Source organism: Crotalus tigris, unplaced genomic scaffold (genome assembly GCF_016545835.1).
Source record: "Crotalus tigris isolate CLP2741 ecotype Arizona unplaced genomic scaffold, ASM1654583v1 scf7180000018553.2237530, whole genome shotgun sequence".
Classification (NCBI taxonomy): Eukaryota; Metazoa; Chordata; class Lepidosauria; order Squamata; family Viperidae; genus Crotalus; species Crotalus tigris.
This window is the reverse complement of record NW_024097074.1, coordinates 852,643-865,417: the sequence shown is the minus strand read 5'-3', so window position 1 is coordinate 865,417 and position 12,775 is coordinate 852,643. Positions and strand designations below refer to the sequence as shown.

The window sequence follows — 12,775 nt, the reverse complement described above, 5'->3', positions numbered from 1 at the left end:
CAGGGGTAGGCAACCTTGGCTCTTTTATGACTCGTGGACTTCAACTCCCAGAATTCCTCAGCCAGCCACGCTGAGGGAAAAAGGAGAGGTTTCCAAGCTGAGCCATGCTGGCTCAGGAATTCTGGGAGTTGAAGTCCACGAGTCTTAAGGTTGCCAAGGTTGAGGACCCCTGATATAGGGCAGGGGTGGGGAACCTTGGCCCTTTTATGACTCGTGGACTTCAACTCCCAGAATTCCTCAGCCAGCCACGCTGAGGGGAAAGGGAGAGGTTTCCAAGCAGAGCCAGGCTGGCTCAGGAATTCTGGGAGTTGAAGTCCACGAGTCATAAAAGAGCCAAGGTTGCCTACCCCTGGAATAGAAGATATTCAGGAATAGAGGTAGTTCTCAACTTAACGACAGTTCATATAGTGACACTTTGACAACGGCGCCGAGAAAAGGTGACTTATGACCGTTTTTCACCCTTAACGATCATTGCAGCATCCCCTACGGTCCCGTGATCAAAATTCAGAGGCTCAGCAACGGTTGCAGTGTCCCGGGGTCACACAATCCCCTTTTGTGACCTTCTGGCATGCAAAGTCAATGGGGGAGCTGGATTCACTGAACAATTGTGTGACTAATTTCATAGTGGCAGTGATTCACTTAACAACGCTGAGCCAGAAAAGTTGTAAAATGGCAAAACCCACTTAACAACGGTCTGGCTTAACCGCAGAAAAGCGGGGTTCAATTGCAGTCAAAAAGGGATCGTTTCCCTCGAAACTCCACGAGCAGAATTAGTTAAGCCAGGGGTAGGCAACCTTGGCTCTTTTATGACTCGTGGACTTCAACTCCCAGAATTCCTGAGCCAGCCAAGCTGAGGGGAAAGGGAGAGGTTTCCAAGCTGAGCCATGCTGGCTCAGGAATTATGGGAGTTGAAGTCCACGAGTCTTAAAGTTGCCACGGTTGAGGGCCCCTGATATAGGGCAGGGGTGGGGAACCTTGGCTCTTTTATGACTCGTGGACTTCAACTCCCAGAATTCCTGAGCCAGCCATGCTGAGGGGAAAGGGAGAGGTTTCCAAGCTGAGCCAGGCTGGCTGAGGAATTTTGGGAGTTGAAGTCCACGAGTCTTAAAGCTGCCAAGGTTGACGACCCCCGAGTTAAGCTCCAAAAGGATGTTTCCAAAATACAGGCAGTTGTCGACTTACAACAGTTCATTTAGATACAATGGCGGCGGAAAAAAAAAGCGTAACCGTTTTTCACATGGACGACCATTGAATTATCCCTCTGGTCACTTGATCAAAATCCACACGCTTGGCAACTGACGCATATTTAGGACGATCATTGCAGCGTCCCTCCTATGATCAGATAATCAAAATTCAGAGGCTTGGCAACTGACATGTACTTACGACGGTTGCAGCGTCTGGGGGGGTCACGTGATCCCCTTTTGCGACCTTCTGACCCGCAAAGTCAATGCGGGAAGCCAGATTCACTTAACAACCGTTAATATCTGCAGGGATTCCCTTAACAACTGTGGCAAGCAAATCTCAGTTAGAACGTTTCACTTAGCAACGCTAATTTGGGGCTCAATTGCCGTAAGTTGAGGACTGCCTGCAATAGCAATATTTTTTTTAAAAAAAGCATTCTGTCTGCAGTATCATCCCCTTCAGCCATCTTATCAAGGGAATCCTCTCATTCTACTACTCTTCTACTCTAGAAGTAGATCCGGTGAATTTCCCAAAAGCAAAAAAAAAAACCCCGTCCCTTAAATCGTCGTGGTCATCATCCTGTGTTGGAGCTGACAGGGTGTGTAACCGGGGTGTTTTTGCTTTTGTGTGTAGTCAGAGCAGTCGGTGCCTCAAGTGCAAACCTGCTGCTGTTGCTGCCTCACTTCCAGCCTTTTGCAGAGTAATTGTGTTGTTGCTGTCATTTTTCGGGCAGGGTCGCTAACATGAGTCATTTTTGTGTTCTCTCCGTTGGAGTGTTGTTTACGGTCGTCCTCGAACTGAGTTAACTTGGCTTCCATGTAAGTTGTTTCCGTTTACTTTTTCATCTAGCGCGATAATGTTCTGCGTGATTTCTCTCCCCCTGAGCAGAAATTAAGAACTGTTTAGTCCTTATATTTCGGAAGCTTTGATAATCTTGTGGTATTGCAAAAAAACAACAACAACAGGAAAGTAATGTCAGCTTGTCAGGGAGTTTGCGAGTTTCACAAACGGCTTTTTTTACTGGAAAAGATCCTGTGTTTGTAAGGCTGGCAGTGGGTTCCCTTTGGCAACTTGCACCAAGGAGCACAACCGAGCAGTTTACACCAAGGAGCACAACCGAACTCCGTTGCCATTTTTCTTGTCTATAACCGTTGTTTGACACTGTTGTAAGGTGACACTCTGAAACATTTCTTTGTTGAAATCCTGGAAAGAACTGTCTGGACTTGCAAACTTTACAAGTGCTGGTTTGATTTGTTTCTTTCTTCACAGTGATGTTGTTAGTAGATGTTCTGGTTTCACTTAAAGTCTGAGTTAGCAGGGTACAGAGTGTGCTGGAGTTGTCACTGAGAAAGCGAAAGTACTTAAAAATGTTTACCACCCGTTGGCTGTGTAGCAAACTGCCTTTAACCATACGTTCCCCAGGTACTTCAATTTCTCACGTCGGTTTACAATTTTTTGCTTTTTTTTAAAAAAAAAAATCTTAACGGCATGCCCGGTTTTTGCTTTCGCTGTTGAGCACTTTAAACCCGGTATCCCGACTCGTATCAGTTACCACGAATAGTAACCTACACGATTTTGTGGCCGGTTTAAAAAAAGGAAGGCTTGCATAGCTAGAATATTTCACAGCCTCTGCAAAAGACAAAATTGATGGCTTCTGCAGTTAATAAAAAAAAAAATTGAGGAGAAGCAAACTGGTCAGTCCGAGGAAATTTTTCTAGTAAGTACAATATCCTAAAAACTCTTGGGGCCAAGATTCTGCCCTGCTTGTAGTGCGTAGTGTTAAATGTTTTAAGTCACGTACTTTTGCAATCTGGAAAAGAAGGCCTCACTCAGCTGCAGTGGTGTTGTGCGATCCCGGTGCAAAGGTTGCTGTTTTCAGGAGGGGTCTTTTTTTTTTTTTCTTTTACAGAAACAGCACATTTTGTAACCGTTTGCAGTGTTTTTCTACTGCTGTAATGCAATTTAAAAAACAAAAGACCCTCAACAACAGAAAAGCATTTCCAGAGCACCTATCCTGCAAATTGAAATTGTGTACTATAGGCCACGACACTCCTGTATTATAAATAGATTGGGCTCTGTTGGGAGCATCACTTGAAGGAAAAATAAAATTCTGTCCTTGTATTTGCTAAGAAAAGGTAACTAGAGATAGAGATTTCCCCCCCCCCCCTATTTTGTCATGTTGCATTTAATGTTCCTCCAGTGGAACGAATAATCGGGGGTGATTTAGCTGTACTTAAGCTGACGGGAGGTGAAGAATTGTAGCAGAACAATATCTGAGGGGCTGCCACAAAGAAGAGAGGGTCAAGCTATTCTCCAAAGCACCAGAAGGCTGGACTAGAAGCAACGGATGAAAACTAATCAAGGAGAGAAGCAACCTGGAATTAAGGAGAAATTTCCTGACAGTTAGAACAATTAATCAGTGGAAGGGCTTGCCTTCAGAAGTTGTGGGTGCTCCATCACTGGAGGTTTTCAAGAAGAAACTGGACATCTATTTGTTTGAAAAAGTATAGGGTTTCCTGCTTGAGCAGGGGGTTGGACTAGATGACCTCCAAGGTCCCTTCCATCTCTATTCTTCTAATTCTATTCTGTTCTATTCTATTGTACTCTACTCTACTCCTATTCTATTCTATTCCATTCCATTCCATATTTTCTATTCTATTCCATATTTTCTATTCTATTCCATATTTTCTATTCTATTCTACTCTACTCTACTCCTATTCCATTCCATTCCATTCCATTCCATATTTTCTATTCTATTCCATATTTTCTATTCTACTCTACTCTACTCATATTCTATTCTATTCCATTCCATATTTTCTATTCTACTCTACTCTACTCCTATTCTACTCTACCCTACTCTACTCCTATTCTATTCCATTCCATTCCATTCCATATTTTCTATTCTATTCCATATTTTCTATTCTATTCTACTCTACTCTACTCTACTCTACTCCTATTCTATTCCATTCCATTCCATTCCATATTTTCTATTCTATTCCATATTTTCTATTCTATTCTATTCTACTCTACTCTACTCTACTCTACTCTACTCCTATTCTATTCCATTCCATTCCATATTTTCTATTCTATTCCATATTTTCTATTCTACTCTACTCCTATTCTACTCTACCCTACTCTACTCATATTCTATTCTATTCCATTCCATTCCATATTTTCTATTCTATTCCATATTTTCTATTCTATTCTACTCTACTCTACTCTACTCTACTCCTATTCTACTCTACCCTACTCTACTCATATTCTATTCTATTCCATTCCATTCCATATTTTCTATTCTATTCCATATTTTCTATTCTACTCTATTCCTACTCTACTCTACTCTTGTTCTACTCTACTCTACTGTTCTACTCTACTCTACTCCTATTCCATTCCATATTTTCTATTCTATTCCATATTTTCTATTCTACTCTACCCTACTCCTATTCTACTCTATTCTACTCTACTCCTATTCTACTCTACTCTACTCTACTCCTATTCTATTCTATTTCTACCCTACTCTACTCATGGACATAGGCCTTCAGTTTTATGTTTCTTAAATTCATTCAGCTTTATATGGGCAGAACAGGGAAAATGTGGGTTTATGGTCTATTCCTTTATGTAATGGAAATCCAGGATGTAACAAAAACTGCTAGAAATGGACATGGGGTCCTCATTCCATTCAGCTTAGTGTTAATTTTGCCACTGCTCCCAACTCTAAAGAAGGACTATATATCTAAATTTTGTATATCTAAATTTTGCTGCATAGATTATGCATTTTATGAATAGTTGGATGCTCTACTGGGGCAAAATACACTGCCGCAACCCCCAAAAGCTGTATTTTGTTTATTTTCTTATCAGTGTTACATTTACACTTTCAAATACTAATTCAGAATTTGGCGGCTGTCCAGAAGAAGTTTATTTTATTGCTTGATGTTTTTTGTAACTGTCGTTTTAAGGCCTGCAATAGATAGCCTTGTTATCGTGAAATAACAATCTTGCAATCTTTTTTCCAGTCAGTCCATTTTGTGTACGTGGTAAAATAATTAAACGTTGAAAAGCAAAGATTAATAGTAATTTGACGTTTTGAGATGTATCTTGTTTGTTTCTCTCAGGTTAAATTTCCAGTGCAGTATATTTTAGATGCTTATATCTGATGCATAAAAATTCAGTAGAGATAAAGGTAGTCCTCAACATACGACCACAACTGAACTCAAAATTTCCGTTGTTAAGCAAGACAGTTGTTAAGTGAGTTTTGTCCCATTTTGCCACATTGTTATGTGAAGCAGTTCAGTTGTTAAGTTAGTAGCACAATTGTTAAGTGATTCTGGCTTCCCATTTGATTTTGCTCGTCAGAAACTTGACCCCAGGACACTGCGACCGTCATAAATATGAATCAATTGCCAAGCGTCTGAATTTTGATCAAGTGACCATGGGGATGCTGCAATGGTCATAAGTGTGAAAAACGATCATAGGCTGCATTCTTCATGCCATTGTAACTTGAAATAGTCCATAAATGAATTGTTATAAATGGAGGAATATCTATAGATACTAAGTTATGAACAGCCTTTATTAGCAGAAAGGAAAAAAGCATTAGTTGACCATAATCTGAGTTAATCAGATCAGGATTTTAGCATTAAATGAGGAGCATCTATTTAAAATAAAACAATAAATATAACATATTTGTTGCTTCAAATGTTTCTTCTTCCTTTCGCCATTTATGAAATCATACTTGTGGATTTAGCCTTTTTAAATCCAACATTTGGGGTTCTTTCTAATTAACATTTACAGTGCTTCGTTTTGTTTTGTTTTTTTCTTCTTGTCTTCACTGAAGTATTCAGTAAGAACCGAAGAGGTTTTGGCAGTTTACGTTGTGTGTGTTTTCAAACTATTCACCAATAGATCATGCAAGTCAAGTTACACAATGTGCTGATGTATAATTACCCCAGCTACTTAACATTGGTGAATGTTAACACATAAATGTTGGGAAATGGTGTAACTTGCCTGTGAAGGTTTAATTACTTAAGACTTTCTTACACCTGGTTGCATTTCCTGTAGTAAATCACGACTCTCCATAACAGAATTACTGTAACTAGATTGCAGCTGCAGAGCAAATCATAAGCAAAGGAGGAGATTGATTTGTAACGTTTTTGCTCGTGGCACATTCTTGGGATATCCTAACCCTGATTTTAAAAAATGGGATCAAATGCTTGAGACTATTTAAAAGGTTTTAACTGATTGATGAACGAGCTACTTCGCTTCAGTATTTGATGCTTCTCATGCATAGGAACAGGATAAAATTAAAACATAGATTGCACCATACACATATATAATTTAATGGTGGCCATTTTACAGTAATTCTCACTTTTACTTTCTAAAGTATTGCCTCATGAGAAGCATTGCTCTTTTGTATGGGAAATGAAAATGACTCTTGTTTTAATGAAGATGGCAAATTTATTTATATTTATATAAGGCTCATACATACAGCATAATACAGTGAGGGATGTAGAATGAAAAGACACAGTACACCTTTGTATGTCCTGAAGACTGAATGAGAGAGAGTTTGGGGTGGTTGTTTAAGGCATCAGACTTGTTGAGAAGTTGTGTCCAACCCATCGCGACCCCATGGACCATGTTCCTCCAGGCCTTCCTGTCCTCTACCATCTTCTGGAGTCCATTGAAGCTCACGCCTCCTGCTTCAGTGACTCCATCCAGCCAGCTCATTCTCTGTCGTCCCCTTCTTCTCTTGTCCTCCATCTTTCCCAGCATCAGGCTCTTCTCCAGTGAGTCCTTCCTTCTTATTAGGTGGCCAAAGTCCTTGAGTTTCAACTTCAGGATCTGGCCTTCTAAAGAGCAGACAAGGTTGATCTCCTCCAGGACTGACCGGGTGGATCGCCTTGCAGTCCAGGGGACTCGCAGGAGTCTTCTCCAGCACCAGAGTTCAAAGGCCTCCATTCTTTGGCGCTCAGCCTTTCTTAGGGTCCAACTTTCACAGCCACACATTGCAACTGGGAAGACCATGGCCTGGACTATGCACACTTTTGTTGGCAGGGTGACATCTCTGCTTTTTAGTATGCTGTCTAGATTTGCCATGGCTTTCCTCCCCAGGAGCATCAGAGTAGCAACTGTGAAATCTACTCCTGCCTTGACCACGAAGCTGATTAGGTGACCTTAGGCCGGTCACTCTGACTCAGCCCTAGAAAGACGGCAACAGCAAAACACATCTGAAAAACCTTGCCAAGAAAACCACAGGGAATTATCCAGACAGTATCCAAGAAATAGACACAACTGAATGGAGGGGGGGGGGAACAGGATAATTTTGTTTTCTGGTTTTATCCATGAGTTTGGATCTGTAAGCAAGGACACTATTACAATTGACCATGTAGGTAATATAGGAAAGTGCAATCTGAAAGTAATATTATTTGGCTATTTTTTTGCTGGTGTCTCAAGTTATATTAACGTTATACTATATATCTACTTGTCAGGATGTACAATGCTTTGACCTTAACCATTTTTTTTTTTTTTTATGTGGGCCCTTTGGTGCTCGCTGAGCTTGGTTGTTCTCTGGCAGACGTTTCATTATCCAGTTAGGTGACATCATCAGTGCTAGAAGAGTGTGGGGTTTGCTCTCCTTTGAGCACTCCACTCCCTTCTAACACTGATGATGTTACCTAGTTGGGTGATGAAACATCTGCAAAAAAACCCCCCAAGCTCAGACAGCACCAAGCACCCCACAGTCCTTCCTTCCTTCCTTCCTTCCTTCCTTCCTTCCTTCCTTCCTTCCTTCCTTCCTTCCTTCCTTCCTTCCTTCCTTCCTTCCTTCCTTTCCACTTCTTTCTAGTACTGATGATGTTACCTAGTCGGGTGATGAAACGTCTGCAAAAAACCCCCCCAAGGTCAGACAGCACCAAGCACCCCACAATCCATCCTTCCTTCCTTCCTTTCCACTTCTTTGTAGCACTGATGATGTTACCTAGTTGGGTGATGAAACGTTTGCAACCCCCCCCCCAAGTTCAGACAGCACCAAGCACCCCACAGTCCTTCCTTCCTTCCTTCCTTCCCTCCCTCCCTCCTTCCTTCTTCCTTCCTTCCCTCCCTCCTTCCTTCCTTCCTTCCTTCCTTCCTTCCTTCCTTCCTTCCCTCCCTCCTTCCTTCCTTCTTCCTTCCTTCCTTCTAGCACTGATGTGTTACCTAGTTGGGTGATGAAAAATCTGCAAAAAAAAACCTAAGCTCAGATAGCACCAAGCACCCCACAGTCCGTCCTTCCTTCCTTCCTTCCTTCCTTCCTTCCTTCCTTCCTTCCTTCCTTCCTTCCTTCCTTCCTTCCTTCCTTCCTTCCTTCCCACTTCTTTCTAGCACTGATGATATTACCTAGTCGGGTGATGAAACGTCTGCAAAAAAATCTCCCAAGGTCAGACAGCACCAAGCACCCCACAGTTCTGCCTTCCTTTCCTTTCCTTTCCCTTCCTTCCTTCCTTCCTTCCTTCTTTTCCACTTCTTTCTAGCACTGATGATGTTACCTAGTTGGGTGATGAAACGTCTGCAAAAAAAATCCCCAAGCTCAGAGAGCACGAAGCACCCCACAGTTCAACCCTGAGCTTCGATTATTCTCTTCTGTCAATTTTTTAATGTGTTTGCATTCCTTGTCTTCCCTCATTGCTTTTATTTTTATCCATTTATATGTGTATTTCCCCACTGCAGAACGAAGACACGGTTCAATGTGTAAATCTTCCTCATCTCCAGCATCTCCACCCTGCAATTCCAGGGCATGCCTAATACAGATGAAACCGAAATCCTGCATCGGTGGCCATAACTCAGTAAACAGCAACTCAAAGCCATTCAAAACGCCCAAAGACAATCTAATTACCTCCAGTAGCAAGCAGCATATGCTCTTTTCTTCAAAAATCTCAAGAGATAAACCGTGGTAAGTTGCGATTCTTGCAGACTCTTAAGTAACTTACGACCTTTTTTTCGCCACGGTTGTTTTCATTGCAATGACGTAAATAACACGGCCTTGATTAAATGAAAAATTTAACGTGACCCCCAAGACACTAACATGAGGGTTTGCTTCAGTTTTGATTTATTTTAAGAAAAAGGAGATGTTTCATAATTCGGTTTCCTGTATAATACTAGACCAGGGGGAGGCAGCCTCGGCTCTTTTATGACTCGTGGATTTCAACTCCCAGAAAGGGAGAGGTTTCCAAGCTGAGCCAGGCTGGCTGAGGAATTCTGGGAGTTGAGGTCCACGAGTCTTAAAGTTGCCAAGGTTGAGGACCCCTGATATAGGGCAGGGGTGGGGAACCTTGGCCCTTTTATGACTCGTGGACTTCAACTCCCAGAATCCCTGAGCCAGCCGTGCTGAGGGGAAAGGGAGAGGTTTCCAAGCTGAGCCATGCTGGCTGAGGAATTCTGGGAGTTGAAGTCCACGAGTCATAAAGCGGCCTAGACCAGAGGTAGGCAACCTTGGCTCTTTTATGACTCGTGGACTTCAACTCCCAGAATCCCTGAGCCAGCCGTGCTAAGGGGAAAGGGAGAGGTTTCCAAGCTGAACCAGGCTGGCTCAGGAATTCTGGGAGTTGAAGTCCACGAGTCATAAAAGAGCCAAAGTTGCCTACCCCTGTACTAGACGGTCATCCTTTCAAGAGATATTTCCTTCCAATAAAAAGTAGACTGTCCACGGGTGGACAGAAAAGCCGTGGAGCAGAAGCGACTTCCGACTTCCTGCCGGCTTCCCCAATGACCTTATTTGTGGGAAGCTGGCAGGACATGTAAGGAATCACAATCACATGATGTGGCTGATAGCGACGAGACTCCGGTGACCCCACTTTGCGAATACAACTGACGTGAAGACCCTTGAAATTTCAGTTACACAGAAGCAAGGATCCTGGATTTTGTACACATTTTTTTTTTTTAAGTTAGTGGATTTGAGGTACCTTGATTCAAAAAGGTTTCCTCCGGGATGCACCATTTGGATGAATTCAACATTACAGATAATGAGAAGCTGAATAGTGTATGGACGTACATGTATGTGTGGTTCTTTAAAATGTTTTTAGCGCAGCAGTAATACTGATATGTACCACAGAAAAAGATTTGTGCTGAGTGTTTTGGGTTCTGTTTTATTGATAAACACATTGTTAGAAATGATTAATTGGTTTGATTATTGTGTGTCATGAGATAATATTTAAAAAGCATACGAAAAGAAACAGGCAAAGAAACATTTGGGGATGTGATAATATTTTTTTCCATGATTGCATATTTATCTCTTATTAGAATTAAGTCTAAAATTGTCCACACCTGTTTGAAATATTGATAACAGGAAAGCCAAAAGATAAAAAATCATGGAATAATATCCGTCATTATTAATTTATATCAAAGCCGATTTTATGTCTTTTAAAAATGCTGATAGTTTTTTATACTAACAGACCTATCGCAAGGAGCCAGTAATTATGTAAAATTTAACGAACAAGGTAACTATCCAAAATTATATTTGCAAATGACAATTGAAGCCTTTCTTGGCGTTATTACAAATGGGCATATTTCCTGCCTCTATAGAGCAGTGGTTCTCAACCTGTGGGTTGGGACCCCACTTGGAGTCGAACGACCATTTCACGGGGGTCGCCAAACAACGCAGTCCGCCATTTTTCCCCCCCTTTTCCTTAGCTGTGCTATTCCCTTTTATTCTATTGGCTTTTGAAAGCCAATAGAATAGACTCTCTTGAATAGAGTCTAATTCTATTGGCTTTCCAAAGCCAATAGGAATTGTCTAGGCTGTCTCTGCCCTGCTGAGCCCACCAAAAGTCCCATTCTGCAAACGGTGCTGCACCAGTTGAGTAGTCCTCGACTTACAACCGGTTGAGTAGTCTTCGACTTAACTAACTCTGTATCTGATTCTATCGCGTCGTTACTCCTGAATTGTCCTGGATGGTGGGAGGCTTCTGCCTGCAAAGCTGCTACCTTCGTGTGAAATGTGGATGGAATGGATATTTGCACGTATTCACACAAAAAAAACCACACCTGAAAAATATCAGAAGTGCACAAAAGGCCTGCCTTGCATTAGAAAAAAACTATCGGAGAGCTATCATAGCTTTCTCTGTTTTTAGTCCTTGGCTACTAAATATTCTTAATTAGATTTTCATTCAGTGCTGCTTTAAACAAAGGCACTTAATGTTGCAAACTGTCTTATGAAATCAAAGATTGTCTTTAAAAAAAAAACAAGGTTCATAAGGACACTGTACAAGCAACCAATTTTGAGATTATAACTCTTTTTGTCACCTTCCTGCATTAGTGTCACGTGTAATAGGAAGGCAAGGTAATTGGTAAGAGTTGACCACGGTGCAGAAAATACATATTGAAGATTTTTTTTTTTTCCCCTTTGGTATTTCAGTGTTCCTGTTCCGGTGGTCAGTCTAGAGAAAATTCCTCATCTAGTGAAGGCAGATGGTGCCAACGTTAAAATGAACTCTACGGCCACTACTGCCATCACCACCACCTCCTCCGCCTCTTCCTCCACCACACCTGCTCCAATTAAGTCTGCTTTGACATCCAAATCGGTGGCGCCATCACCCGAAAAGATTTTGAACGGCAAAGGAGTTACGGTCGCATCCCTAGACAAGAAGCACCAAAATGGCACTAAAAACAGTAGCAAGTCTTACAAGAGAGTCTCGGGTAAGTAGTAGCACTGTTGCATGACTGAATGAGACGCCCTCGTTCTTCGTTAAGGACCGCCGGTTGCAGAGCGGCAAGGGATGTGCCTTTGCTGTTGTAAGGAACCGATTGCTCTCCTCACCTGTTCTTGTCCAGTTTCAAGATAAAATATCAATAAAATGAGAGGTCAGCTCGGCTTGGACTTCCCATTTTGCGGGCAACATACAGTAGTGGCCAAAATTGTTGGCCACTCTTCCCAAATTTTGGGAAAAGTGTACAGTAGAAATGCCACCTGTGGTTAAGTTCTCACCATTTTTTCTTCTAATTTCTTTATAACGGTAGCCTTGTTCACTTAATAATAATATTTTACATCGCTTTCTGGGCGACCAGTCAACTCTTTGCACCATGACTTTAATTTTATGACGTTTTGCAAGCTCACTAAATGAAAGAACACAAACAAACCCAACCCACTTGATAGCCATCACATAACACGCTGACAAATGTCCTCCTCTCGGCTTCAATACGTGACATCAATAACTGAATCCTACCGTGATCTGATTGGCTCATGGCCACAACAAGAGGACACCCAATTGGCTGTCTAAACACTCATGCTCATTGGCTACAATCAGATGAAGGAAAACTACCTGAGATCAACCTAAGCAAGTTGTGCTTCCTTTTTCTGGTTGTTTGGCTGTAACTTTTCATAGAATGCAGTACAGATAATTGAACAAACTTTGTTGCCTTACATTCTAAATTATCTTTCCATTGATATATCATTTTATGGTACTACTCAAAAAAAAAGTGGTGTTATTAGCCATCCAACCTCAAAAATACACTTTTCCCAAAAGGTTTCCACAATTTTGGCCATTACTGTAGTTTGGCGAAGACGAGATACAGGTAGTCCTTGGTGTACAGCCACAACGGAGCCTGAAATTTTTGTTGCTAAGTGAGA

The 12,775-nt window shown here is 41.7% G+C and overlaps 1 protein-coding gene across 1 annotated transcript in view; it reads left to right on the top strand.

Moving 5' to 3' along the window:
* Nucleotides 1-12,775, top strand: part of ATXN7L1 (ataxin 7 like 1) — a 70,000-nt gene that overhangs the window by 40,661 nt on the left and 16,564 nt on the right. Inside the window, 2 exon segments of the mRNA XM_039354432.1 lie at nt 8,881-9,103; nt 11,564-11,844. Coding sequence (XP_039210366.1) covers nt 8,881-9,103; nt 11,564-11,844 — 504 coding nt within the window.